This window comes from Manihot esculenta, chromosome 12 (assembly GCF_001659605.2).
Source record: "Manihot esculenta cultivar AM560-2 chromosome 12, M.esculenta_v8, whole genome shotgun sequence".
Classification (NCBI taxonomy): domain Eukaryota; kingdom Viridiplantae; phylum Streptophyta; class Magnoliopsida; order Malpighiales; family Euphorbiaceae; genus Manihot; species Manihot esculenta.
Window position 1 is genome coordinate 34206529 of NC_035172.2, and position 27549 is coordinate 34234077.

General features: G+C 30.4%; 4 protein-coding genes and 1 long non-coding RNA gene across 6 annotated transcripts; 2 read left to right on the forward strand and 3 right to left on the reverse strand.

The window, feature by feature from the left end:
• Positions 1 to 14: 14 nt before the first annotated feature.
• On the reverse strand, positions 15 to 4624 carry LOC110628613 (oxidation resistance protein 1). The gene is made up of 8 exons (XM_021775385.2): positions 4049 to 4624; positions 2904 to 3427; positions 2697 to 2769; positions 1891 to 1971; positions 1745 to 1808; positions 902 to 989; positions 663 to 747; positions 15 to 402 (listed from the first exon to the last, which is right to left on the reverse strand). The coding sequence occupies exons 1-8, from the start codon at positions 4163 to 4165 to the stop codon at positions 319 to 321; spliced, it is 1116 nt and encodes a 371-aa protein (XP_021631077.1). The 5' UTR covers positions 4166 to 4624; the 3' UTR covers positions 15 to 318.
• Positions 4625 to 11935: 7311 nt separating this feature from the next.
• On the forward strand, positions 11936 to 14754 carry LOC110628852 (annexin D2). Its single transcript, XM_021775671.2, has 5 exons — positions 11936 to 12121; positions 12976 to 13121; positions 13269 to 13487; positions 13845 to 14057; positions 14199 to 14754. The coding sequence occupies exons 1-5, from the start codon at positions 12046 to 12048 to the stop codon at positions 14493 to 14495; spliced, it is 951 nt and encodes a 316-aa protein (XP_021631363.1). The 5' UTR covers positions 11936 to 12045; the 3' UTR covers positions 14496 to 14754.
• A 1746-nt stretch (positions 14755 to 16500) lies between these two features.
• On the reverse strand, positions 16501 to 20959 carry LOC110627388. Of its 2 annotated transcripts, none has more exons than XM_021773677.2 (6): positions 20815 to 20959; positions 19813 to 19965; positions 19635 to 19708; positions 18004 to 18133; positions 17571 to 17885; positions 16501 to 17008 (listed from the first exon to the last, which is right to left on the reverse strand). In XM_021773677.2, exons 2-6 carry the CDS (start codon positions 19927 to 19929, stop codon positions 16736 to 16738), a joined length of 909 nt encoding a protein of 302 aa, XP_021629369.1. In that variant the 5' UTR covers positions 19930 to 19965; positions 20815 to 20959; the 3' UTR covers positions 16501 to 16735. The 2 variants fall into 2 exon arrangements, with proteins under 2 accessions (XP_021629369.1, XP_021629371.1); XM_021773679.2 differs by having other exon boundaries at positions 19813 to 19980; positions 20815 to 20951.
• A 2621-nt stretch (positions 20960 to 23580) lies between these two features.
• Positions 23581 to 24501, reverse strand: LOC110628644. Its single transcript, XM_021775424.2, has one exon. It carries the CDS (start codon positions 24402 to 24404, stop codon positions 23769 to 23771), a length of 636 nt encoding a protein of 211 aa, XP_021631116.1. The 5' UTR covers positions 24405 to 24501; the 3' UTR covers positions 23581 to 23768.
• Positions 24502 to 26745: 2244 nt separating this feature from the next.
• Positions 26746 to 27522, forward strand: LOC110627284. The gene is made up of 2 exons (XR_002489865.2): positions 26746 to 27015; positions 27133 to 27522. It is a non-coding gene; the product is annotated as an uncharacterized LOC110627284 (long non-coding RNA).
• Positions 27523 to 27549: the final 27 nt, after the last annotated feature.

Consider the following 27549-nt stretch of genomic DNA (forward strand, 5'->3'; position numbering starts at 1 on the left):
CAATGCATATGAGGTAAATCTCAAATAAAGCTCTCTTCCTTTTTGCTTTATATATCCCTCAGCAAGTTACTTATCAACAAATCAGAAGTTTGAGATTATTGTTATGCTTGTATTATCAGCACTTCACAGTCAATGTCCAAGTTACAAAACTTTCATCACAACTCGTAAACACTCTTCATATATACAGGCTCTATGTACAAATGTTAACAGTGAATGTAGTTGCTTTTTGCGGAATTAGTCATCGTTGAGCATCAAACAAAGCCAGCTCATCCATATTGACAATCATAGTGAAACAAGATCTGCCATATGCTTGCATATTTACCACCGGCATATCCCAGGAGCCTCCGTTCTGCTTAAAGCAAGTATTTCCTCGTACTTTGAACCATATACAAATCCCCACAGCTACAGTTTGAAAGAAGTAAAAAAAGGTTGAACTTTTGCATATTTAAAAAAGCTGGTACTAAAAGCAAAATGCACTCGAGTATCGGTGAGCTTTGTTAAATATCAAGTGCATGGAGAAATACTTCAATACACTAAGTGCATTAAAATGAATAGTGTATTCCTCCCTCAAATTCATGTGAAATGTAGAAAGTAGGTCCAATATGAAATTAAGAGTTATTCTTGTATTATTTTCCCACATGAAAGATTAGCTCTGTGCATACCTCAATCTCTTTAACTTCAAAATCTTCAGAGTGTGCAAGACAAGGATTTCCATAAGTCTCTGACACTGAGCTTGATCCGTTTATTCTACGATGGAAATTAACAATAACAATATCAATTAACCGGTATAATCTGAATGTGGTCACTTTCAACTAATTAGATTCTTGCAAGTGAAAGTGCAATTCACATCACTCAAATGGTTGTAGAAATGAGTGCATAAATAATAGGTAATTGGACTCACAGATCCCCATCCAAGTAGAGGGCAAAGTGGCCACCCCCACCAATTGCCAGAAAATCAGTAGAGCACAGAGTGAAATATCGATTTGCACCTGTTTCAATACAACCATTAGTAACTGCTAAAGGAAAGATTCTAAACCAGATGTTCAACATTACAATTCATAATCAGCATCCTTTTATAAAAAACTTGGGCGAGGCCTCATGTGTTTGTTTGTGCCGTACCTTTTATAACCTGTTCTTCAATTATGTGGAAGGTTCTTCAACTAAGTTTCCACATATTTCAGATATCCACAAATGTCATATTGAATCTTAGATTAACATCATGGAACTGTTATCTTGAAACCTATCTATGTCGTGATTTGATTTGAACTTTATCTAAACGTGATGTTCAAACATGATTTTCATAGATTTTATATTCAAGCATTTCCAAGCACTAAAAGCGAAGTATTGAGAATAGTATTTAGCATAATAGAAGTTTTAGCATATAGGACTGTAATGTATAATGTCCTTGTATAGAATTAGAATTTAGAAGGATTAGCGTAATTTCACGTTGCTTATGTCACTCATGTTGCAGCCATTGGAACTCTGAGATAAAGGGGAGAAACTACATTATGTCACAAAGCAAAATATCAGTGGAAAACTCCTATTTAAACCCATTTATCAAGGGAATATACTTGCATGAAAAAGACATCAATGGCACCCATTAAAAAAAAAAAGCAAATATAAGTCACTTTTCCAATCTTTCAGGGTAAAAAATGACATTTTAACAGAAGAACAAAATCAAAACCAATAATTCCTTCCCAAGCTGCAAATCAAATTTGTTGCACAGGGGCAGAGCGGGGTATACCTGTGGGACGGTATAGCATAGGATGGCCAGGTTTATTTGTAAAAACAAAGGTATTGTTTGTTCCCTGTCCAAAATTCAATGTTAACATGCTTTTCAAAGAAAACATCATCCAAAAGAATTAGAGGGAAACATCTAATCAGCAGCACCTGATATTTCCTCTTGTTGGTTGGTCTTAGGGGTGCCTCAACCAAGCCACCAAAAACTGCACCTTTTCTGTCTCCAACAACCTGAAAGAAATTTGAATCAATCAAATAAGCATTTTTATCCCCAATTGAAAACATCTATGGACGTGATGAAACATGAAATCAGTAATAATGAGCTAGAAGAAAAGACTTCAGAGTATACAGTTGCAGTTGACCCTGCAGCTACAGTAAAATGATAAATTAAATAATAAATAAACCATGAATGACTCAAGAATGATAAAATAATTCATTTAAAGTAGAAAAAATTAGACATGTCAGAATCATTGTTTATACAGAAAATACTGTAATAGTGAATTAAAGAGAACAGACCTCTAAGTGTAGCTGTATAGACCTATATTCAATATTTTATGTCATGTTGCTGATACATTTACCAAATTGTTATTGTGTTTAGACATCCTTATTTTTTCTTCTACAGGCTGGTAACTTATCCAGCAGGTTAAGAATAACTGGGATCTATCCAATCATTTACCTTAGGAACCAAAGATCAAGAATATACTGTTGCAGAGTAACTAGGAGAGGATAATTTTCCTCAGAAACACACATCATAGTAGCACAGGATACACAGAATATCAATGCATATGCCACACAATTAAGATTTGTTAATAAGTCAAATCATAAACAGGAATAGAAAATCACGATTTTTTAATATGCACAGCAACCTCAGTAAAACAATATGAAAAAGGACATGCAAACAAAAAAAGAACAAAGAAAAAAAAATCATACTAAGACAAAAGATAATAAGCAATCACCAGCAGACTTGGTCCAGGCCAAAGCATGCTTCTTCTATATAAGGTAGATAGTGATATCCCGTGCCTCCACGTACTGCAAATAATAAACACATGAGTGCATGCACATATTGAGAATAGATAGATAAATTGAATAGCCATAATGAGCAAGCTGCACATATTTACAAAGCTGAAATTTATTTTTAATTTAAAAGTTAAGAGTTGTTAAACCTGTAAAGCAATAACCATTTCCTCCCTTGAACAAGTGCTGGAAGTGAAGCATAAAGAGCACTTCTTGCTTTCTCTGAAAGCAGCATTGAAGGCTCAGAAGAACCTGGAAGATCTTCCAACTCAACAGGTTCTTTCTCATTTTGCATATGTTTCATTTCCAGTCCATCAAAATTATCATCAGTCTCATCAGCTAATTTCATGTCAGATTCACCCTTACGCTCTTGACTCCGAAATCCACCAATTCTAGCAGCTTGGTAAATAGTTCTAAGAGATTGTTTACCCCTAGAAAGTAAGCCCTTCCTTTTACCACTCTCCTTCCTTACATTTTCAGATGGCTGGTCAATCACTTCTGCTGTATTATCATTTTTCTCATCTGCATTTGTATTATCTCCAGTATCTGAAGATGACAATAAAGAATAGAGGAATGCAGTAAAGGAAGAAGTATCCGGCCCATCAACTAAATCCCTATTATCCTCTTCGGTAATAGACTCTAGCTGACTATTTTTGGGCTCACTCTGGTCGTCCTGTCCAAATAATAAATCAATAGTTATGATTGGGCAACATCCCAACGGTTCTACACTTGCAATTATTACATTTGAATGCTCAAATAAATGGAAGAAAAGCAATGGCGACTTGAAATAAGAGTATAATTTATTAAGCTATCAGTTGACATTTTTAATTTGTAATGGGTTAACTTCATGCTCTGTTAAGGGTTAACAGGAAAAAGGTAATAAGATTAGAATCAAACATTCTTGTAAACGCTCCCAGGAGTTAGTAAAATGTATTCAGCTTTTCATTGGTGAATTTTAGCTAAAAAATCAGCCCAATTATTCAAATGCTTCCAAAATTATATATGAGAAAGAAAAAGGAATATGCATCACCCTCATTCCACCAACCCATAAGAAAGCAAAGGGAAACACTATAGAAACATTAAAAAAATTACTAGAACATCACAAACCAAAACACCAAGGACATCAATTATTTACAGTCAGGCAATCCATCATCAATCTAGAAATGGGTATTTAAATAACAACTCATTAATGGAATTATCAAGGTTTAACACCAAAATGAAAAGGAATCCTTCAAAACAAAATAAGGGAGCATCAATGCGCAATTACAGATAGAAACAGAACAGAGATACTTACAGTGAGAGGAGGAGGAGGTTGCTTAGAGGGTTTATCAGAGATAGGGTTGAGGAAGACGGTGGTGAGATCAGACACAAAGTGAACTGCTTTGCTCCTAAATGACTTCGTTTTTCCCATAGTTATGTTGAATTTTTGCTAGAAATAGAGATCAGATAATGGATTTCCACCACAGACCCGCTTCAACAAAGATTCTCTCATTACACACAGAATTCATGATCCTTTTTCAATCTTTCTCGCTTCTGCCATACCAGCTCTGGGAGAAGAAGAAGAGTATTTTCAAAGTTACTCTTGGAAATTAGCTATTTCTGACTTGTTACACCCCTTGAAGCTGCAAGGAGACACGATGACACCTGACCCACCAACGAGTCACGACCAGAGCTTAACCAACGATTCCTATGGGAGCTTTTGAAGAATCTAGCTGAGCAAACAGAACTTTTGCTGTTGCAACCACGAAGCATAAGGCCAAGCAGGTGGGTTGGACCATCTAGCCCATCAGACGGTTTTAGGTTTTCGGAATCTTCAATTTTAAGGGATTGACATTTTCAACATTTATATTTTGACTACTACTCAAGGATGATGAGCATTTTCTGTGGCAGTGGTTTGGATAGACGGAAAGTCAGATGAGGAAAAAAAAAAAGTGCAATAAATTTAATGCAACATTTTATTTTGTGTGGATAAATGAGAAAAATAAATAAAATATACTTTACTTTTCTTTAATTATATATTCTTTTCCTAATTCAAAGAGAAAACAACTAAATATGGAAGCTTTTTTTTTTCTGTGAAATTACATTTATGTTTTTATTCTTATTTTGTTTCATCAATTTCTATTTGTAATTTATCCAAATACAAAAAGAAACATAAATAAAGAAAAAATAAATAATATTTTCCTTTTTTTAAAATTATCCAAAAATAGAAGTTATAAAATTAATTAATATATTTTTTTATAAAATTAAGAAATAATATTTTTTTAAATTATAAAAATTAAATAATAAAATATTTAATGAATAAAATTAATTATTAGATTTTGAAATATTAATAATATTTTAATATATTTTTTAAAATTAAAAAATTAATTAATGAGTTTTTATAATATAAAAATTAAATAATAATTTTTTTATATTAATCGGTGTTATATTTAATAATTTTTTTTTTTGAAATAACAAGAAAACTTCATTAATTCAAAGAGAACAAAGAAATAATATGAAGAGGAGGGATATCAATCCAAACTCCTTGACCTGACTCAGAATGAGCCGATGTTGCTAAAACATGAGCGACATCATTCGTAGATCTATGAACAAAAACACACTTTGCTTCCTCATAACTAGATAGAAGCAGTTTACAATCTTGAACCAAAAGGATCATCTAACAAAACACAATTAACTGACATCACAAGTACCTGAGCATCCAATTCGAAAAGAACTCGATCCCATCCACACTCTTTAATCCAGCTCAATGCTTCCCGGAATGCTATAGCTTCAGCACACTTTGCATCCATCTGGCTATAAAAAGAGCCTGCTCTAGCAGCCACAAAACTCCCATCATCCTTCCGGATTACACAACCGAAACCTACCGAACCTCGTTGCAAGCTTAAAGAGGCGTCAATGTTCGCCTTGATCCAACCGTGCGGCGGAGGAGACCAAATCGGGCGAGCCGGGTCAACAATGGTGCTTACTGAGGACACGACCCGAGCTGCTTTCCATTGCTGCAAAAAATTCAGAGCCATGAAGAACACACCACTCGCAGTCTGACCCTGGCCCTTCCATACAACATTGTTCCTATTTTGCCACAAAGCCCATAAGATCATTAGCATAAGGGAGGCATTTTCCACAGAAGCAGAAGAGAAGGCTAAAGAAAACCACTCATTTAAAGAAGATACAGAAGGCGCAGGCCAATTATATTTAATAAATTTATATTTATATATTTAATTAATTTCTAATAACCCACTAATTGAACTGACCCGCCAATTCATATCCACTCGATCCCTCCACCGAGTCAACATCAGGTCTGGATTCAATAACACTGCCATGAACTATTAATCAAAACAAGTTTTTAGAAATCTAAGTATGAAAATTACAATATAAAAGATTACAATTCAATAAGTTTCAGAAATATACAAATGAAAATTACAACTGATATTAAAATTAACTCCTTGATCTACTCACCTCGTTAAAAAATAAAAAAAAAATCTGAAAAAAAAACTTAAAAAAGAAAATAAAAGAAAAAAATTCCACGAAATTGGAATTGCGCCTTGTTCAAAGCTTAAAGATGGTGAAGGTGGCGAATCAGCTCCTTTTTCTTCCTACTTTTTTGCATTGTTTTATTGGAAAATTTTCACATGTATAATATTCAATTTATATATTATTATAATATAAAAAATGAGTGTAAATAATAATTTTAAAATAATAAAAATTATGAAATAAAAGAAATAATATTTAAAAAATGAAAATTAATATTTTAAATAAAAATATATGATTTTTTATATATTTTTTAATTAATTTTATACTAGTAAATTATAAAAAAATTTAGACGAATGTTATTTATCATTTTGCATAAATGTATTATGAACTACATATAATTATAAATTATAAAGTTTTTATCTACCATGTATTTATTTATTGATCTCTTTAAATTAAGTGGAGAGTTTTATCCTTATAAATATAAAAGTTTTTTTTTAATAATTTTTTTTAAATTATTAATTATTAATTTTATTAATCATATGATCACTCAAAATTATTATATAATAATATTTTTTTATTAATTTAAGTGATAGACGTCCAAACTAAGAATATGAAATATGAGAATCAGAATTCTCGTAATTGAGAACTCGATTATGATAAGAAGAGAAATTAATTGAATCAAATTAATTTAAAAATTCAGTTGAATATATTTCAGTTTAATTCAGTTTTTAATTTTAAAAATGTAATACTCGGCTAGACTCCGGTATCGGAATTTCTACCGTCCGGTGGAATCTCGGATGTCGAAAACCTCTAGAAGGGTAAAATCATATTTTTATAAAATGTTTTAATGCATTTTATGATTTTAAGCAAGAAAGAAATTGAGTTTTGAATGAAAAAGACTATGGAGGCATTTCCAGGTTCGGCCGCCGAACTTGCATGAGTTTTGGAGGCACCTTAGGCTGCCGAAGGGTGGTTTGACCAGCCCTATATAAGGACTCTATGGCCGAAGAGGGCGAGTTTTCTCCCCATTTTCGGTCAACGGTGAGTCCATACTCTCTCATGGTCGTTTTTGACGATTTTCCTCCAATCTTTCAAGTTTTAACAAGTGTTTGCTTGGTTTTTCGAAGATTTGTGAGCTTTGAGCAAGTTTTGAAGCTTGGAGACCCAAGGAGTGAAATTTCTCCCATCTCCGAGTTGGATCGTCTTTCCTCTCGATCTTCAAGAGGTAAGCTTAGATCCCACCTTTCTCTTATGTTTTAAACGAGTTTTATGGAAGTTTTTGGGGTAGAAATGCATTTATAGGTTTATGTTGTGTTTATGAGCAATGTGAGTTGAATATGTTTGATCATGTATGGGATTTAACAGGTATACAGGATGTACGTTGGCTTGCTACGGGTCCCGGCGGCCTTAAGCCGATCTGGATCCTAGCGCTGGTGGCGGTCCGGTTTCCGGGTCATTACAGATTGGTATCAGAGCCCTAGGTTCATATGGTCGGACATAGAGTGTCGGGCTCATAGATGTTCTAGAAGGTCAAGCACAATAGGAAAAATCATGTCCACCAGGATAGGATATAGAGTCCTGTCTTGAATGTTGATGTGAAATGCCATGATTTTATGCATGTGCATTGACGATATGCTATGTATGTGATGTATGTGATGCGGGTTCATGTGTTTGTACATGAACCATTTGATGCTAATGTTTGTTTGATGTGCTTTGGTTGGGGTTTAGGTTAGTTTGGGACCCCTATATGCTTGTTGGTTTGAGTTTGCATGTTGTAGAATAGGTAAATGCATGATTGAATGGTTTGGGAGGCAAATGTGCTTGTTGGAGGCTGAGTTCTGCCCTTTGGAAGAACTCAGGTTCGGCAGCCGAAGGAACTTTCGGCCACCGAACCTGCCTGTGGAGGCAAGCCTTTGGCTGCCGAACCCTGCCCCCGAAAGTGGACTTTCGGCTCTAGAAGGGAGTTTCGGCCGCCGAAGGTGCCGCCGAACATGCATGAGTTTCGTCTCTGGAAGGAACCTTCGGTCGCCGAAAGTGCCGCCGAAGGTGCCACCGAAGGTGCCTGACTTTCGGCTCTGGAGGGACTTTTGGCCGCCGAACCTGCCGCCGAAAGTGCCCTGTTCAGCCTTCCTTTGCATGATTTATGTGATTGTTTTAAGGTGTTTTAGGGGGGGTGTTTGGGGAGTATTTTAGAGTCATGTTTATGTTTGTTTGGTCCCTCATTTGAGTCCACTTGTGTAGGTTCGGACCCGAGGAACCGAGGACCCCAGCAGTGAGTTAGCTGCTTCAGTGTCTTGTCAGAGCTAGCCGGAGGTGAGTAGAATGACTCTTTATGTTTCAAAGTAAATAATGAAAGTTTTAGCATGATTCACGCATCATGAATGCCATAAGATATATTAGGGTGCTTGCATTAGAATTCATGAATATGTTGTATTGCATATTATGTTGTTGATGTGGATGAATGTTGGATGATCCTTTAGCCCGCACTATGATATGATATGATATGAGATAGTGATGATACGGTATGAAAGACCAGTGAGACCCATTCTACGCCCCTGGCACTACTATGTAAGAGAAAGACCAGTGAGGCCCAGTCTACGCCCCTGGCATATTGGAATGTTATATTATGTTAATGTAAGAGAAAGACCAGTGAGGCCCATTCTACGCCCCTGGCACTATTGGAATGTGTAGTGGGCTATCGGTGACAAGTTCATCCTTGATGTGATTTGTCTGTGATGTGATACATTCCATAATAGCATATGTTTTAAATGCTTTATTATTCTGCTTACTGGGCTCTAGTAGCTCACCCCACTCCCCTTATCCCCCAGGTTTGCAGGTACGAGATAGATCAGGAAGTCAGCTAGAGTAAAGTCATGGTTATGTAATAGCCAGTGGTGGACATAATGAATATTGAAATGTAATGAATAGTATTAAACAGTTATGTAATGTAATGACGTTATTGAGGATTAGAGTTGTGTTTGACTCCAGTATGTTGTTAATCCCTTTTGTTATATAATCTTTCAAATGTAATGGTTTAATGATGTTTTGTGTAGACCAAACTTAATATATGTTATGTTACTCCATTGGAGAAATTGATGAGGACTCCAGTGTGGGGTTTGATGCTTATGATCATAAGTTGTGCATGCACAGGTTGAGTTTGGTGATTGAATGAGAAAGTTTAAAATTTTTATGAATATGTTTGATCATGTATGGGATTTAACAGGTATACAGGATGTACGTTGACTTACTACGGATCCCGGCGGCCTTAAACCGATCTGGATCCTAGCGCCGGTAGCGGTCCGGTTTTCGAGTCGTTATAAAAAATTTCAGTTATTTCGATTCGATTCGATTTAAAAAAAAAACCGAATCGATTAGTGATAATAATATATTATTTTTAATAATACAGAGAGTTAGATTATATTAAAATTAAAATATTTTAATTAAATTTTAAAATACTAAAAATAAGGAGTAAAAAATAAAAAATTTATTAAAAATTAAACAGAGCGAATCGAATCGAATCAGATTGATTCAATTCGATTTAATTTTTAACTAAAATTTAGTTTGATTCAATTTATATAAATATTAAAATTTTAATTTTTAATTTATTTAATTTAATTTAATTTTAAAACGTAGAGAGCGCGAATGCTTAGCCTAGTTATAACAAAGGCCCACCTAACATAAGGCATAAAATTTTTATGGATCGTGCTTCTTACTATTGAGAGCCTGTACAAAATAATTATCAAAATTTTAATTATTATGAATATTTTTTATCTATTAAAGTGATATAATTTAAATTTTTAGAAAAAATAATTAATTAATTTATTTTTTTATAATATAAATTATTGAAAATATAAATTCAAATTATATATTTTATTACATCCATTTAAGTATTATTTTAATTTCAACGTTGAAGCGATTGACTAATTTCAGACACTTTATTTTCATGTTTTATAAATAATTAAAATATTAAAGAATATTTTTGATAAAATTAATTAGTTATATTATTTTTCATGCTATTAACAAATAATTTAATATTCATTTAAAAGATAAACATTTTTTTGTGTAAAAAAATGTCATTTGTAATGATTATAAACATTTTGTTAAAGTTCGTCAAATATAACTGTTTATAAATAATTCTATATAAAATATTCATTAAAACCATATATGTGTAATAGTATTCTAAAAAAATAAATATCCCATAAAAATATAATTTTATATTATTAATAAGAAATTAATAATAAAAAATTATATTTTTTAAATTTTAATCATTAATATAATATTACATTCTTTAAAAAATAATGGATTAACATTGTAATTCTATTAATTAAAATCATCAAACGAAACTAATAAGCTGTATTCAAAAAAAAAATTAAAATTCTTTAAATAAAAGAAATGTTAGCCACAATTATTTACAGACAAAAATAATTATCTAATACTTTTTATTTATATATTAATTATTATTATTATTAATTTTTAATTAATTATTAATTATTAATTATTAATTATTAATTATTATATATTTTAATCAATAAAATTGAAAAGGTAGTATTTCTCTTTAGATAATGCAATATTCTGAATAAGGGTCTAGTTGAAAGTAAATTATACATTAAAAAAACACGTGGAGGGACAGGTTAGAATTTTCCAGAAGTGGGTGCAGTGAAGACGTGTGTCACATGCGATTTATTTTTCAAAAATATCATTCAAGCAGTGCTTAGTTGTCACACCGTCATCATTGCCTTTGATGCAGAAATTACTATAATAATGCCATATGATATAAATATATATAATTGAGCAGCTGCTTTTTGACTCATTATTAAATAATTCTTAATTCTGTAAAAAAAATATTATTTATATTCAATTATATAAACCTAATTAATCATAATTTAAAAATGACAATTTATTTTATATTTTTTCGAAACTATAATAGACTTTATATATATATTTTTTGAATAATAGACTTTATATTAATTGAATAGATTTATACATTTTAATATATATATAATATTTTCACTATTTCATGATATTCACTCTTATAGGATTTTTTTTCTTCATCCGATTTAATTCATAAATCATTATTTTTTAAAATAATATTTATTTAACATTTTAAATGTATGTGTGTTTAACACATATGGATGACAGTTAAATTTTTAATTTTTGAATTCAAACTAAATTTTAGAAAAAAAATTTTAAAATTCAATAAAACTCATTAAATCGATTGATTTAACTGCACGTAATTTAATTCATTGCTAAAATATGTCGAATTGATTTAAAATTTAAATTTAAATTTATCATAAGAGAGTTAGCTCGTGCGATATGATGAGAATAAAAAAATATATTCGACTATCCTATAGCACTATTAATATACACACCGAAAGAAAATTAAATAATTTTTTTAAAAAATAAATATATATATATATATTTACATAAAAAAATATGTGATTCTATCAAATTTATAAATTTTAAATTTTATTTTCTCTATTTTCTCTAAATTTTAGAATATAAAAATAAAATTTAATAATTTTAGAAATTATTAATGTGTGAAATTCAATTTGAATTCATTTATTTTTTGAGTATATTAATCTATATTTTATGGTAATGTATATTTAATAATCCTCCATATATCAAATATTTCAATTTTTAAATATATTTATGGTAATAAATTATGGAAATGAAATTATATTATATAATATACCTGCATGCAAATTATAAATGAGGTCAAAAGCCAGACCAAGCAAGCTCAGCCTCAGCTCAATTTCAGTGCAGCGTTTTCGATTGCTTGCATACACTGGTAAATACTTGACGATAAGAGAGTGAGAAGCAATGTCGACCCTTAAAGTTCCTGCCCATGTTCCATCTCCATCCGAGGATGCTGAGCAGCTCCACAAAGCCTTTGAAGGTCTTCTCTCTCTCTCTCTCTCTCTCTCTCTGAGATCCATCTCATTATTTGATGGTCCTAGTAATTTGATCAGTCCACTCTTTCCATTTATTTGAATGCTGATCGTGAAATTCTGTATCAGATCATATGTAGTCAATGGTTAATTAGATGATCGCAGTTAATTTCTTTAAAATTATTGGTCTGATTTTTAGTCAAAAACTGGGTTTGGGAGGGTTTTGATGTTTGATCTTGTACCTTTTTTTTATTGTTAGATTACATTTGCTGGGCTTTGAGTGTTGATGTTAAGAAATAGCATACTTAATCAACAGTAGTTTTTTTTTGGATTTTTTAAAAAAATTGGAGCAGACCTGTGAGCCAAGCTGAATCGCCAGTTTCAGTTGATTGTAAGGTCGGGAAAGGAGAACTAAGGCTAGCCTCTGGGGTCTCAGTTCTAGGCCCAAGGAGAGCCTTTCTGTTTGGATAGCAATTTTGATTTCTTTGGAATAAAGAGTTCCAATTGCAAAAGTTTACTTCTGCCTTACCGTTTATTTTATGGCCTATTGACAATGACCAAAAACAAGAAACATTATGGAAAAAAAAAATAGCAAGAAGAAGAATTTGAACGTGTTTAATTAGCATTTTTAGAGGTCTTTTGGAATATGATCACCAAATGTCTGTATATTTATAACTAATTAATTGTGAGAGATCTAATTTTCAGTGAATTAGCATGATCCTTATGAATTGATCTATCAATTGATGTCCTGATTTGATGTGGTGATTAATTTATATTCACAGCGACGTCTATGTCTCTCTGACATTTTGCTCCCCTGTATTAAGATGGATCTATTCTAATATGTTTTGATCATGTTTTGCAGGATGGGGTACAAATGAGTCTCTGATCATCTCCATTTTAGCACATAGGACTGCTCCTCAACGCAACTTAATTCGAAAGACTTATGCTGAAGCTTATGGGGAAGATCTCCTTAAAGCCCTGGACAAAGAACTTTCTAGTGACTTTGAGGTTTGTTTTTTTGATGCACCAAATGATCTGTTCAAAATAAGAATGCAATCCCCTTCTTATTTGTGAGGGGACTTGAGGCACCGTTTCATTAGTGTTTTGATAGCTAGAGCTAATTCTTAATTATGCAAATTTGGTTATCTAATGCAGAGATCTGTATTGTTATGGACTCTGGATCCTGCTGAGCGTGATGCATATTTGGCAAATGAAGCTACAAAGAGGTTCACTTCAAGCAATTGGGTTCTCATGGAAATTGCTTGTACTAGGTCTTCTCTTGAACTATTTAAGGTTAGACAGGCATATCATGCTCGTTATAAGAGGTCTATTGAGGAAGATGTTGCTTATCACACAACTGGAGACTTCCGCAAGGTACTTCCATAAACCTCTTAATTTGGGGGTTTCATCCTCATATGTTTGTTGATTTGCTGATTAAACATCGAGAACTACTGAATATTAGTGATTTATCAGAACTCAAGTGGACATATGTGAATGAAAGTATTAGTTTTAATGTATTTTTCCAGTTTGCATTACTTTATTTTCATATTCTTTTTCAAACAAGCCAACTATTTTCTTTGGAATTGGGATAAATATGCATAGAGAATATGCACTATCCAGAATTTATAAATTAATTTGTAGGCCTTCTTTGAATTTGTGTTCTTTCTTCTACATAGAACTTTTTTTTTTTCTTTTTTGGTTGCTTTGGCTTGAAGTTGAATTCCTGTGCAGCTGTTGGTTCCTCTTGTGAGTTCATTCCGATATGAGGGAGAAGAGGTGAACATGTCATTGGCAAAGTCTGAGGCTAAGATACTTCATGGGAAGATCTCAGACAAAGCTTATAGTGATGATGAGATCATCAGGATCCTGTCTACTAGGAGCAAGGCACAGCTTAATGCGACACTCAATCACTACAACAATGCATTTGGGAATGCCATCAACAAGGTATTAGCATCGGATAATTTTTTTTTTTGGCTATTGGTCCTTTAAATAATTCCAAATTCCTTTTATGGTGCATCAAATTTTCATGTTGAGTTGCTGTGAAATCATTATTTGTCTAAACATGTGAAAGAAATCTGTTTGTAGAATTTGAAGGCTGACCCTAAAGATGAGTTCCTTCTATTACTGAGAGCAACAATCAAGTGCTTGACCTCTCCTGAGAAATACTTTGAGAAGGTTCTGCGCCTGGCTATCAACAAGCTGGGGACAGACGAATGGGCTCTTACTAGAGTTGTCACCACCAGGGCAGAGGTGGATATGCAGCGTATTAAAGAGGAATACCATCGCCGAAACAGTGTCCCTCTGGATCGTGCCATTGCTGGAGACACTTCTGGAGACTATGAGAAAATGCTTCTTGCGTTGATCGGCCATGGGGATATTTGAGCCATTCCTTCTGGATGCAGAAGAATTTATCATTTGAATCATATGTTGTTTGGTGTGAGATGTGTATTGCATGGACAGATGTACTGCTATTTTGGTTTCTTTTTTCCTGCAATGTTTTTGGTACCTTGCTTCATGTTAGTGTGGAATGGAAGAAGTGAATGTTTTCTATTAAATATAAAATCAATATGGAAGGGACTTAGTGGCCACAGTTGATATGTTACTGAGACTTCATTTAAAGAACAAGAATATTTTATCTCCATTTTATTCTTCTCTTCTACAGCCCTCTGGGTGAAATAAGAGGCTGGGGCCTTGGGGAGAGGGTAATGGCATTGGTGCAGTGGCATTGGAAAGGTTTAGATATTACAGGTCGGGAACTTTGTCTGAACCAGAATTAAAGACGAAGGATTTTATTTTAATAAATTAATTGCAATGAGTGAAAAAATGAAATAACCACCAAAATTGAGAGAGGACTGTTTCTTTATTTTTATTATATTTTTGGACAATTGTCAAGTATATTAGATGGGCAAGTAGTGCATTCTTCCGTGTGTAAATGAGATTTCCCTGAAATGAGTTAAAGGGAAGCACTATAATCTATCATTCATTATCGATTGCTGCCTTTGATGGGTAAAGGCTACAGAGATGTTCATTTACCTTTCGATTCGAATGATTTGTATCTTTAATGATTTATTTTGTAATAAAAAAATTTAAATAAATATTAAAAAATTATATATGATTTTATATTTTTTAAAAATGAAAATTTTACAAATTAAAGAAAAAATAAATTTTTTAATTTTAAATAAAAAATTTAATAAAAAAATAAATTAAAGGATTATATAGAAAGATTAACTTATTACATCTCTGGACAGATGTACACAATTGTCTTAAAAGAACAATTTCCCTCATTTATTTATCATTCAGATAAAATTCACTTGTAACCCTTATAACAGTAAAAGTTCTTAAATTTCAATTTGTAACATAAAATTCTATTAATATTAATATAATTAATATAATTAACATAGAAGTACCTGTTATAATAATATATTTCCTAATAACAAATTAGCAAAATGACTTAAACATCCTTTAAAACAAAAAATAGATATATTTTAAAAATCAATTCTCTCCAACTCCTCTCCTCTTCCCTTTTTATCTCTCATTATACTCTCACATACACCCATATTCTGTCTCTAATTTTAATTATCTCTGTCTTTCCTCTCAATTCTAATTTTAAAAATGACTGCACTTTGCCCTCTTAATAAAAATTTAATTCAAGGAACTTACCTTTTCACTTGCAGGTATAATAATCCCTTGGAGGCTTTACACTTACCTTTTCATTGGAAGCAAATGCATTGGTTTTCAATCCATTGATGAGGACAATGAGAGAGAATTGGGTGAAATTAAGAGTTTACATATAATAAAATAAAATCATGATAGGATTAAGGAGTAGGTGTGGAAAAAAGAGGAAGAACAGAGAAAGGAAATCAGGGTTTTCAATCCATTGATGAGGACAATGAGAGAGAGAATTGGGTGAAATTAAGAGTTTGCATCTAATAAAATAAAATCATGATAGGATTAAGTAGGAGTTGAAAGAGAAGAAGAACAGAAAGGGAATCAGGTTGGGAGAGAAAATAAATTACAGCGGAAAGAAGAAGGATGAGAGAGGCATGGGTGCTTGAGGATAAATAAGTCATTTTAAAATGTTTTTATATATATAATTTTAAAAGTAAATTTCATAATCGGAAAAGCTGGCATAGCAAGGACTTTAATTTTATGTTACAAATCAAAGTTTAAAGTAATTTTTGCTAAATAAAAGGCCAATAGACCAAAATAAATGCAAAAGAAAGAAGCCTTAGTTAAATAAATTACAAAGGTAGTTAAGCAAATTATATTCTCTATTCGAATTTAGACTTACCCAAACTCGATTCATAATAACAAGTAAACTGAAGGTTCTATAAATGTACCGACAGTAAAAAAGGTGGTCGGAAAGAAGCGATCAAGAGGATAGAAATAACTAAATCAGGCATGATTAAGATTTAAGAAGTAGAAATAACTCAACTGGCCATCCGATCCAGTACATTAATCTAAATGTCAAATGGGTTATACATAATCCAAAGCCATCATACACCACTCTAACGTCGAAAGGGCACTTCACTAGGGGAAACACAAGCGCTCACACAGGAATAATGTAGAACAATAACGTTACCTGAATCATGCAAATATAGCTAGTTAGATTGGCCCACAAGTTACACCAATGCGATGCTGCTCTCACCACCAGGAGGCTTGCGAACACCACCAAAGTAGTCCCTGGATTCTGACTTTCCATCGGCAAAGATGTTACTGCCACTAATTTCTTTCAGTTTAGCATTGCTTAGTGGCTTTTCTGCAGATCCTGGAGGAAAATCTCCCTTGAAAATGTTATTGCCTGTCAACTCTTGAAACTTCTGGTTGTGTATTTTCTTTGATGTTCTCTTAACTGGTTCTTCACCAAACAGGATATTACTCTGACCTCCAGCAGGCTATAGAAATTACAGAACAAAGTTCAGTAGTGGCTTCAAAAGCTCAATGGAAATTATATAATGCAAAGTCATGAATCAATCATGCCAGTATTCACATGCAATTAAGCAATTTTTCATAAACCAACTAGAGAATAAAAAGAAAAAGTTAAAACATGGAATGGAGGTGGAGAAAGTCAGTTATTGCTGTCGATTGTAAAAGGTGTATTCTGTAAGCTTGATGATAAATTCCAAGAATAATTCAGAACTTCAAACATTCTTGAAAATATCATATAAAAATTAGCATGCAAAATAAGAGAGAGATTTGATCATTATGGGCGTCTTTTGCATTTAACAACCACCATGCAGTTGAATTGCATCTCCAACCATATAATTTTTTAGTCTAGGAGTTCCCAGCTAATTTTTGCCGTGCTAGGGGTTATTTCTGAAATGTTGCACGGTTGATTGATTCGTTATGCCAGAACAATAAAGTAGCACCAAATAACTTTTCACCTTCTTATCCAAATAAAAGTATGACAATATAAACAAGTAAAGAAAGATTGTTCAATGCACAAAAATAACTCACATTAGAAACTTTTACAGAAGTGCGTATATTTCGTGGGGCAGGTTTCTCAATGTCTTTGTTTTCTTTTGGTTCCAATGTGCGAGCAGCAGCTAAGGATCGAGGTTTGATTTCGGGGGAAGGGGCAAAGATGTCATGCCCACTGATCTCCTTGAATTTTGCGTTTGATATCTGCTTTTTACTCTTCATGTCAGATTCACTTTGCAAAGTCCCGCTTAACTCACGCTGTTTTGCTACTTCAGGAAGAGAGGTAGGCTTCTTAGGAGAGATTCTCTCCTCAGCATTAAATGATATTTGACTAATTCCATTCATTGCTTGCTGAAGATGCAACCATTGGAATCGTATAAGGAATTCAGCTATTATGATTAATCTTTGATATGCAAGTAATCAAGAATTATTATCCAAAATTCTGATTATAGAAATGTCAAATAAGTACCTGATAAACACGCACACTAGTTTTGTTAATTGGATTACTGGCACCAGATTCAGATGCATCTCCTCCACCATTAGCTTTAAATATACCACTGCCAGTCATTTCCTTTAATTTATACCCTGAACAAGGCTTCCTGAGCAAGGCAAAAGAAACAGTGAGTTGGCTTACATAATATATGCACAAACTTGTTACGAAGTCCATGAGGTGAACTCTCTTTGATAATGCCTTGAAAGATGCATGTGGACTCAAATATAAAATTAGCAAGATATCTAGGAAAAAATACATAGTCAAGAAGAGTAAACCAATATGGGGAAAAGTAGAAAGCTTTTGTGCTCAATCAGTTCCTCATTAGTTGTGAATTCTGCAATAATTTGAATACATGAAGAGTTAACTTTGAAAGAAATAGTGGCCAAGTCAATTAGCACTTCAATATCATCCAAATGACTACATCAATTATAGGCCTTGGATAAAGGAAGTGTATATATATATATAATCCCAATGTGTTTCAAAAATATCTATAAATGTCTCCCCCTTTCCTTCCCAACAAACATTTCAAAATTCTTGGACTAGTAGTAGCTATACTCCCCAATAAATATTCAAGTCTTATTTTCCCTCCCCATCCCATATTCTTGAACCAGGTTGATTACTGATAAATATTAAAGTCTCCATTTCAAACTTCTCATGAAAAATCAAATCATATTTGCAAAAGTATTAGGCTTTAAGTCCCTCCTCCTTTTGATTCAACAGACTGTGTCTGTACAACTTGAAATTTTATTCAACAAGGATAAATAGACCATATATGGGCTTTCTTTTTAGTTCAATAAACAAAAAGCAATGCAGTTTCTTTTCAATGTTTACTCGATATTACTTTATGATCGTCAATGTTCAACCATAGAAAGGGAAAAAAAAGAAAGAACGCAGATGTCAAGGCAGAAAGCCAACATAAGTACTCCTTACCCTGTATCTTGCTTAAACTTTTGTTGCAAAACAAGTTGGCCACAATAATGTTAGCAGCTATTGGCAGCCACCTTAAAGATAACACCATTGTTGGCTTCAGTATCACTACTTCTTCTGAATTTTGATGCGGGGTTAAGTTAGCATTGCCTGATAAGCGATCTAACATTCGAGAGTCTAGCTAAAATTGTAGGGTCAATCAGATAATGACAACTTATATGGATGCAAAAGACCAAATCATTTGTAGAAATAGGCTGTGTAAGAACTGTCCGAAAGAGTAAACATATTAAGCTGCCTCTCATAATTGTTGCATGAATAGTTCTCATTCTAGAAAATTTAAAGGAAAAAAAACTGTTTTATTAGAGGAAAAACAATTTGAACACTTAAAACCTTTCTAAACCAAGTTGCATTACTTGCATGGCCAGGAAAGAACCCAAATTTAGGAAATATTTTAGAAGGCAGCTTAGCATTTAACTTGCAACACATCGGAAAAACAGACCATTCAGTTTTCAACTTAGTAGCTCATTGAATTATGTATTACCCAAATTTAAGCTTTACTTTAAAGGAAAACAGAAAATGCAGCACTAGATCTGATTCCAAAAGCTGAAAACAGCTACAAATCTTTCGCATTCTTCACTACAATTACTTTTCGAAGTCCAAAAAGACAGAACGATCCTTACTTCTTCATGAGACTATCAGCTTCTTCATCGGTGACCTGACCTCCAAACAGAACCTTGCCGATCCTATCCGACGGCTGATAATGCAGCAAAAAATAAATAAAAACAATAACAAAAAAAAGTACTTTATTATCTTTTTCTCGTTGAACGGAACTTAGTTTAGTAGAATTAAGAAATAAACCTGGTGAGAGCGGTGGGCGGTGACCTTGGCCGGAGATTCAGAAGGAGGAGCCTCCTTCCACGTGAGGAGATCGGCGGTGGAAGTGTGTGGCTTTCTCACTGGTGTATTTCTCTCCATTTTTGTTTTTGGAAAATCTGCGTACGTGTGCTTGGTCTGCGAGTAAACAATCCGTTTCGAGTTTTAGATATATAAGAGAGAGAAATAGAAAAATCTGTTTTTCCTTTTGTTAATTGAAAAAAGGACTGAAGAAATTTTATTTTAGCCCTTGAACTTTAGAGTCATGTTCAAATAAACCCAAAATTTTAAAATAATCCAGACCTCATTTAAGTTTTTTGCAAAAAATTTGAAAATAATATTTTTATTATTAATTATATATTTCTAAATATTTAAAGTTATTACTTGTATTCCACGATAATCACCGTCATTTTAGAACATTTTTGTTTCAATTTACCAATTGTTTTATTTTTTTTATATATTTTCTTACTATTTTTACTAATTTTTAAATTATTTAATATTAATATATAAAAAATATAACTATTAAAATGATATTTTAAATAAATTATTATAATTTTTAAAAAATTAATTAAGACTATCAGATAGTATCATAATATTTAATTGAAATAAAATAAAAAGAAAACAAATACATTTAACGCAATTATTAGCAGAAATCCAAAAATCAAAAGCAATCTAAATTCAAGAAATTAAAATTTCAAATCAACAAAAATCCAAATTTTTCTGGAAGATCATACGAACCCCAAAAAAAATCCCATATCAATAAATACAAAGTATAGAACCCTAGATTGAGAAATTCGATACAAACTCAGATAAATGAAAGGTGAAACTACAGTAGATCTAGATCAAATCCTCATAAAGTAATTAAATCCAAAACACCAAGAACAGAAATAAAAAACACCGTAAACATAAATCGCCGATGCTGGCTCATAGCAAATCGTTATCACACAAATGATCCAAATCAAACTCTCATGGCAGCGAAATTGATACCTGTTAGCATTTTTCCAAGGTATGCAGCTCGTACGACATTATCGTTGGGCATGAATGAAATCTTTATTTTTTCCTTGAGGAAGATGACTGAATCTTCTGAAACTAAATTCGATTCGAGTTTCTTTCGGTAAAGATAAAAGTGAATGAAATCTTCAACTTTTCATTAAAATCAATTAAGAATGATGATGAATGTTGTTCAAATTTTATTGGTATCCAGTGAAGATGATGATAAATGGTGTTTAAATTTCATTGGTATTACAGATCTGTTGCTGTTCTAATTTACTGTTGAATTCTTTTTTTTTTCTTCTTATTTTAGTTAAAATTATAAAAATTAGTATTAAAAAATGAAAATTTAGTATTTTATTATTTAATTTTTAAAAAATTATTTTAAAGGAAAAATGGATCGACTTAGACTTAATAAAAAAAGTCTGAATTAATTAGGTCAAAAACTTCATTTAACCGTGATTAGAAGTCAACTTAAATTTAAGGACAAAAATAGAATTAGATGAATTAAAAAAAAATAAATTCAAGATTTCAGTATGCCATAAAAAATTTATTTTTTAGATAAAAAATAATGAAAATGAGATATTTGCTTTTTTTGATTGACATGATGTAACTCTATTTTTCATAATATATATATATTTATTAGAAAAGATAATGAAAAAATTCAGATAGATATATTTATTATTTGAGAGAGAAAAAAAGGTAGTTCTGACGGAAAAAAAAGATCTGCAAAATTGAGATGGTGAAAAGGAAATATGAGGAATGAGAGAAAGAGAACACCGACATTTCTGTTGGTTGTGTTGATAATATTAGATAAAAGAAAATTGCCAAGAAAAGAGAGATACTTTATTTTCTCGCTATTTAGGAAACATTTATTTAAGCATAAAAGGTGCCGTTGGAGGTAGGGGACCGAAATTTTAGTGTTTATAAAAACCGAACCGAACCGAACCGATTTTGGTCAGAAACCGAACCGAATCGGTCTGATTCGGTTCGATTCGGTTCGGTTTGATCGGTTTCGAATTTTAATAATTTTTTTTATTTTTTACACTTTATTTTTAATATTTTAAAATTTAATTAAAATATTTTTATTTTAATATGATTTAATTTCTCTATATTATTGAAAAAACATATTATTATTACTAATCAGTTCGGTTCGGTTTTTTCGATTTTTTTCTGATAAAAAACGAACCGAACTGAAATCACCAAAATTTTTGAAATTAAAAACCGAATCGAACCGAAATATATAAAAAACCGAACTAAATTTTTAAATCGATTCGATTCGGTCGGTTTTTTCGATTTGAACCGAATACTGCTCACCCCTAGTAGGAGGGGTGGATTTGTGGGCTTTTTTTTTTTTTTTAAATGAACTCGTTCGATTTAATTTAATGAAAAAAAAGGGTTGAATCCATATGATTTATGGTTTTTTTTTTCATATAAATTCAACACATTAACATGAGTTTATAATTAAAAAAAATATTAATTCTATTAAAGTATATAAACATCATATTGCTAAAAATATTTAAAAAATATTGTTTATACAAAATATTTTTTGAAAAAAATATTTTTTTAAAAAATAATTTATTTTATTATTTATTTATAATATTAAAAAATAATGAATATTAATAAATTTATATATAATGATGTTAATAAAATTTTAAAAAGTTTAGAAAACTGATCTTATAAAAATATTTTTTATAAAAAATAATATGTATTTATAAAATATAAACATTTATGGAAAATAATTTATATTTAAAAAATATTTATTTTATAAAAAAATATTTTTATACAAAGTATTTTCTAAAAGGGTAATTTATTTTGTATTTTTTTATAATACTAAAAAAAAGAATATTAATAAATATATATATATTTTAATTAACAAGATTTTAAAATGAAAATTGAAATTCATTTTCCTTTAAAAATACTTAATTTTTTATTTGATTAGAAAAATATTTAATTAATTAATTTTTTAAGTGATCTCAGTATTAAAAATGTGAAAAATATTTTTTTTTTAAAAAAATTATTTTTTCTAAAGTAAATGAGGCTAACCATTTATTATTATGTATTTATATGAAATTTATCATATGATTTTAATTAAAATAATAATTATTGAGGAATTAAGTGCCTATATTAATAATGTAAATAAAATTATTCTTAATTAGTACTAGAATTTCATTTTCAGCTTTTTTCTCTACTTCTTTCTTTTTTCTTAATTTCACCTCATATATCCTTAGTTTATTAGAGTATCAAGTTAGATTAGTCCAGTAATTAGTAAAGTGTTGTGAATAAGTATTTATTGTATATATTTACAGAAAATAATATATATTTTTTTATAAAAATAGATGACTTTATTCATTTATTATTTAATATTAATTTAAAAATAAAATATATTAATAAATTTATATAGAATAAAATCTTTAATAATAATGCCATTAAATAAAACTTTTATTACAAGGTTTTTATGCATAACAATATTTATATTATTAATGTTTTTTTTATAATGGTGGAATATTCAACTTAAATATTTCAAAAATTCTATTTGAATTAGAATATAAGAATAAAATTCATTTGATTAAATTTAAGTTTAGAATTTTAGCTTTTTCAATGGAGTTAAAATTTGGATTGCATATTTGCATTATATCCTTAATAATAATATTTTTGATAAAACAAGTGAATATATATATATATGAATAATGGAAAAATAATTAATTCAATAATTAAATTTGAGTTATTTCTTTTAAAAATATAATAAATTATATTATTACACTAAAAATATAATAAATTATATTATTACACTAAAAATTATATTATTGCAAAACGTTGAGATTCACAAATCCCAATTGAAATAATTAATATCAATAATAAGATCAAAGCCAAAAATAAAAAATAAAAAATAATAAGAAAAAGTGATACACCAAAGTGGCAAAGTAGTGGAGATATGCTTTGGCAGAGGCCTATAGTGTTTCAAAGGCACCCACCATTGCAAATATCTCATAATCTTCACATTTACATCCACTTTCTCTGCAGCATCCATACTCTTCTCTCAACTTCCCATTTCTCTTCTTCTTCTTCTTCTCCATGGCCGCCATTTCTGAAACCCTAACCTTCATTGCTATTTGCAGTGATGGAGGTTTAACACCATCAACAAGTAAACCACAACTCTTCTTTGATGAGCCGATCATCATAACCCACTTTTCAATTTCCATTTCTGGTGATTCCACAACTGTTTTCCATGGAATCTCAGCTCGACCCAAGAGTTGTGATCCTCCTGTTATTTTACCAAGAATTGGGTTTGTGTTTCTCCACCGTAGCTCAAAAACCACACTCTCTTCCTTCAAGTTGTCAATGGAGAACTCTCTGTCTAGATCAGTTCCTGAAGATGAACACTCTAACGAGAACGACTGGTTCCAAAACAGGCTTGATTTGGAGGAGATTTCTTGGCTGTTTAGCTGGATCAACTTCCTGTTATTTCCAGCAGAGAGATAGAATCTAACAAAAAGGTTGCCATGAGACTTGAGTTCTAGGTTTTTGGCTTGTAATAAGCTTATTTCACAGCTCAGAGAGGAAGGGTAGAGAGAAGAGGCACCCATTTAAAGAAATTATGAAGATGAGAGGCTTAGGGTTTGTGTGGTGAAGAGAAGATTTGGCTATGGAGATTGTTTATATAGAGGCTTCTATGCAACTGTGCATGGATAGTGGGAATTTGGTGGGAAGGTGGGATTTGCTTTTGAAGAAGAATCAGTGTGAAATAATTAAAAATGAGTCATAATGTTTAGATTATATTTAATTAAAATAAGCCCTTTGCAAATCATGAAGGGTTGGATTATCTTATTAAACGACCCTTGCAAGTTGAAATGGCATTTGGATTACAGTGGTTCTATTTGCTTTTCAAGATTCCTAGGTTTTAATAATAACCTTAATTATATTTGCAAATCTTCAGAATGATTCATGCATGTTGAAGTAAGTGGATATAAATGAGGGTGATTTGATTTGATTTTTTAATTCCTCTATCTAATAATTTTTTTTTATTCTACTTTTCACATATATTAAAAATATAATTATTTTTATTAACTTTTTAATTATACTTATTTTAAATACATTAAATTTTTATTTTTTTAAAAATAAAATAAAATTAAATAGAATTATAATAGTTAATTATAGTTAAAAAAGTGAATAATAATTTTAAAATAATAAATAAAATTGATAAAAATTATGAAATCAAGAAAATAATATTTTGAATTTTTTTTTCAGAAATATGCTGGATTAAAACTGTGAGTGTTTTAGAAATTTTTAATGCGTTGGAAATCTTAATTTAAGGTAATTATGTGACTAATTAAACATAGACTTAATTATTGAATGAAAGAAATTCTTTAAATCAGTATTTGCTATAAACTTATTACTTTCCAGTTATTAAGAAGTAACATATTTGCAACGGATTTCGCAATTTAATACTAAAATTCTTTTTTTTTTTTTTTATTTACCAGTGTATTTAAAAGCAGTTTTTAATATATTAGTACTCTAATAATGGATTTTAAATATGTTCTTAAAATTTTAAATTAAAAAAATGTATATATTTTAGTAATAGATTTGAAATTTTATTGCTAGACTGATTTTATTACGTAATAATGGTAAAAAAAATTTTTATACTGTTCATACTTTTACATATATATCTTAAATTATAAAAATTAATTAATATATTCTAAACTAACCCTAAATTTATGAATAAATTTGATTATTACATTTAACAGAAATACAATATCATTATCCTAATCAACATTAAAAATTAATATTTTAATATAATCTAAATATATAATTATTAAAAGAATTTTAAATTTCATCAATTTTAATAATTATACTCTAAATTCTTTTTTTAATTTTTAATTTTAATTTGACTTATTTATAATTTTAAATGATATATTTTTAATAGCCAATAACTTATTTTTTTTATTTTTTTATCGATAAATGTAATTTTTTACGTATATTATTAGCAAATCAATAATCATAATTCTCACCATCTAAAAATATAATTATACTTATCATATCTATTTTAATAAAGTTAAAAGTTAATGACAAAATAAATTTAATTTAGGACTATATTTTATACATTATACAATGAATTTATTCAATTTAAATTTATTAAACAGATCATTATTTGACTTTCGGTCTAATTAAAATGAATATAATAAATATAATTGATTTTTTAAGTTAAGAAAATCATGATTTTTAATTTATTAGACTTAATATTATCACAATACTTATAATCTATAACTTTACAAAAAGTTGCATTTATCGATGTAAAAAAAATTAAAAAATGAGTTATCGAGTCTTAAAAATATATCATCTGAAATTATAAATAAATCAAATAAAAATTAAAAATCAAATAAAATTAAAATATTGATTTAGAATATATTTATTAAAAAGAAAATTTAAGATATAATTATTGAAATTGATGAAATTAAAAGTGTTTTTAATAGATTATTAGTTATATTAAAATATTAATTTTTAGTATTAAATAGAATGATTACGTGATATTGGTTAAATTTTATGGTAGGATATAAATAAATTTATGTGATCACTTCGAATTATATTAGTTAATTTTTATAGTTTAACATATATATTTGTTAAAATACGAATAATTAAGAATTTTTTTTTGCGATTATCCATAATATCTGTTGTTAAAAATACATAACTTGAAATATATCTACAATTTAGTAGGAGTTCAAATTTGTTTTTAATTTGGGGTAATTTATGGAGACATCACTGAAATTTGACCAAATCCATAAAATAGTCCTCCACTGATTTTGTATAACAATTTAATACAATATTTAGAAATAATATAATTAATTCATTTTGTTAAATTAGAGGTTAAACGGCCATTAATATAAAATAAAATGATCAAATTGTTCTTTAATAAAAAATTATTAAATAAAACCTGCTCTAGAAACCTCTCATTCCTCTCGTCTTGACCCTCTGTCATTGCAAGATTGAGCAGACTATGGGATTGCGTTTGCTCATCGTTGTTCATCGCACAATTCATTGGATTTCATCGAGATTGAGTCTCTGCCTTAATCCCATGGTCTGTTCGATGGAATTCCATTGAGATTGAGCAGATCATGTGATTGAGTAGATCAGTTGTTACAAGGTCCTATGAAGTTAGACCTATAAAACTGTTACACTTGAGAGCATCTCTATCTTCTTCAGGTGAGAAACTCCTCGAAACCTAACTAATTTGTTGAATCATCCCCTGCATGTGTATTTTTAAAGCATATGAATGTAGGAGATAACATTTAATCATGTATGGTTGTTGGGACTTCTCAGCAATGGATTTGGAGCTACACAAGGAATGGTGGGGAATAATCTCATCTAAGTTGTCTCAAAATTGTAAGTTCAAGTAGATCAATACCCAATCTAGCAAGTTCATAATCTAGACAGCGATAAGAGGGAGGAGGGAGAGAGAAAGGACCACAGAAGGAGTCTGTTGGAGGCTAGAGCATGGATTGAGCTTTCCAAAATAGAGCTCCTTATCCCTCTAGATTTTCAGAGGTGTCTTAGTTTTAATATTTTGACAAAACTAATAAATTCCATTGTGTTTTTATAGTTTGCGGAGGGAAATATGAGAACTTGTATAATCATGGAGTTTTCTGTTGGAGAGGGCATGTGAGCTTTCCAAAATAAAACCCCTTGTCTCTGTGTACTCCTTATTCTGCATCCTGTTGTTCCTCTCATCTCTTGTAT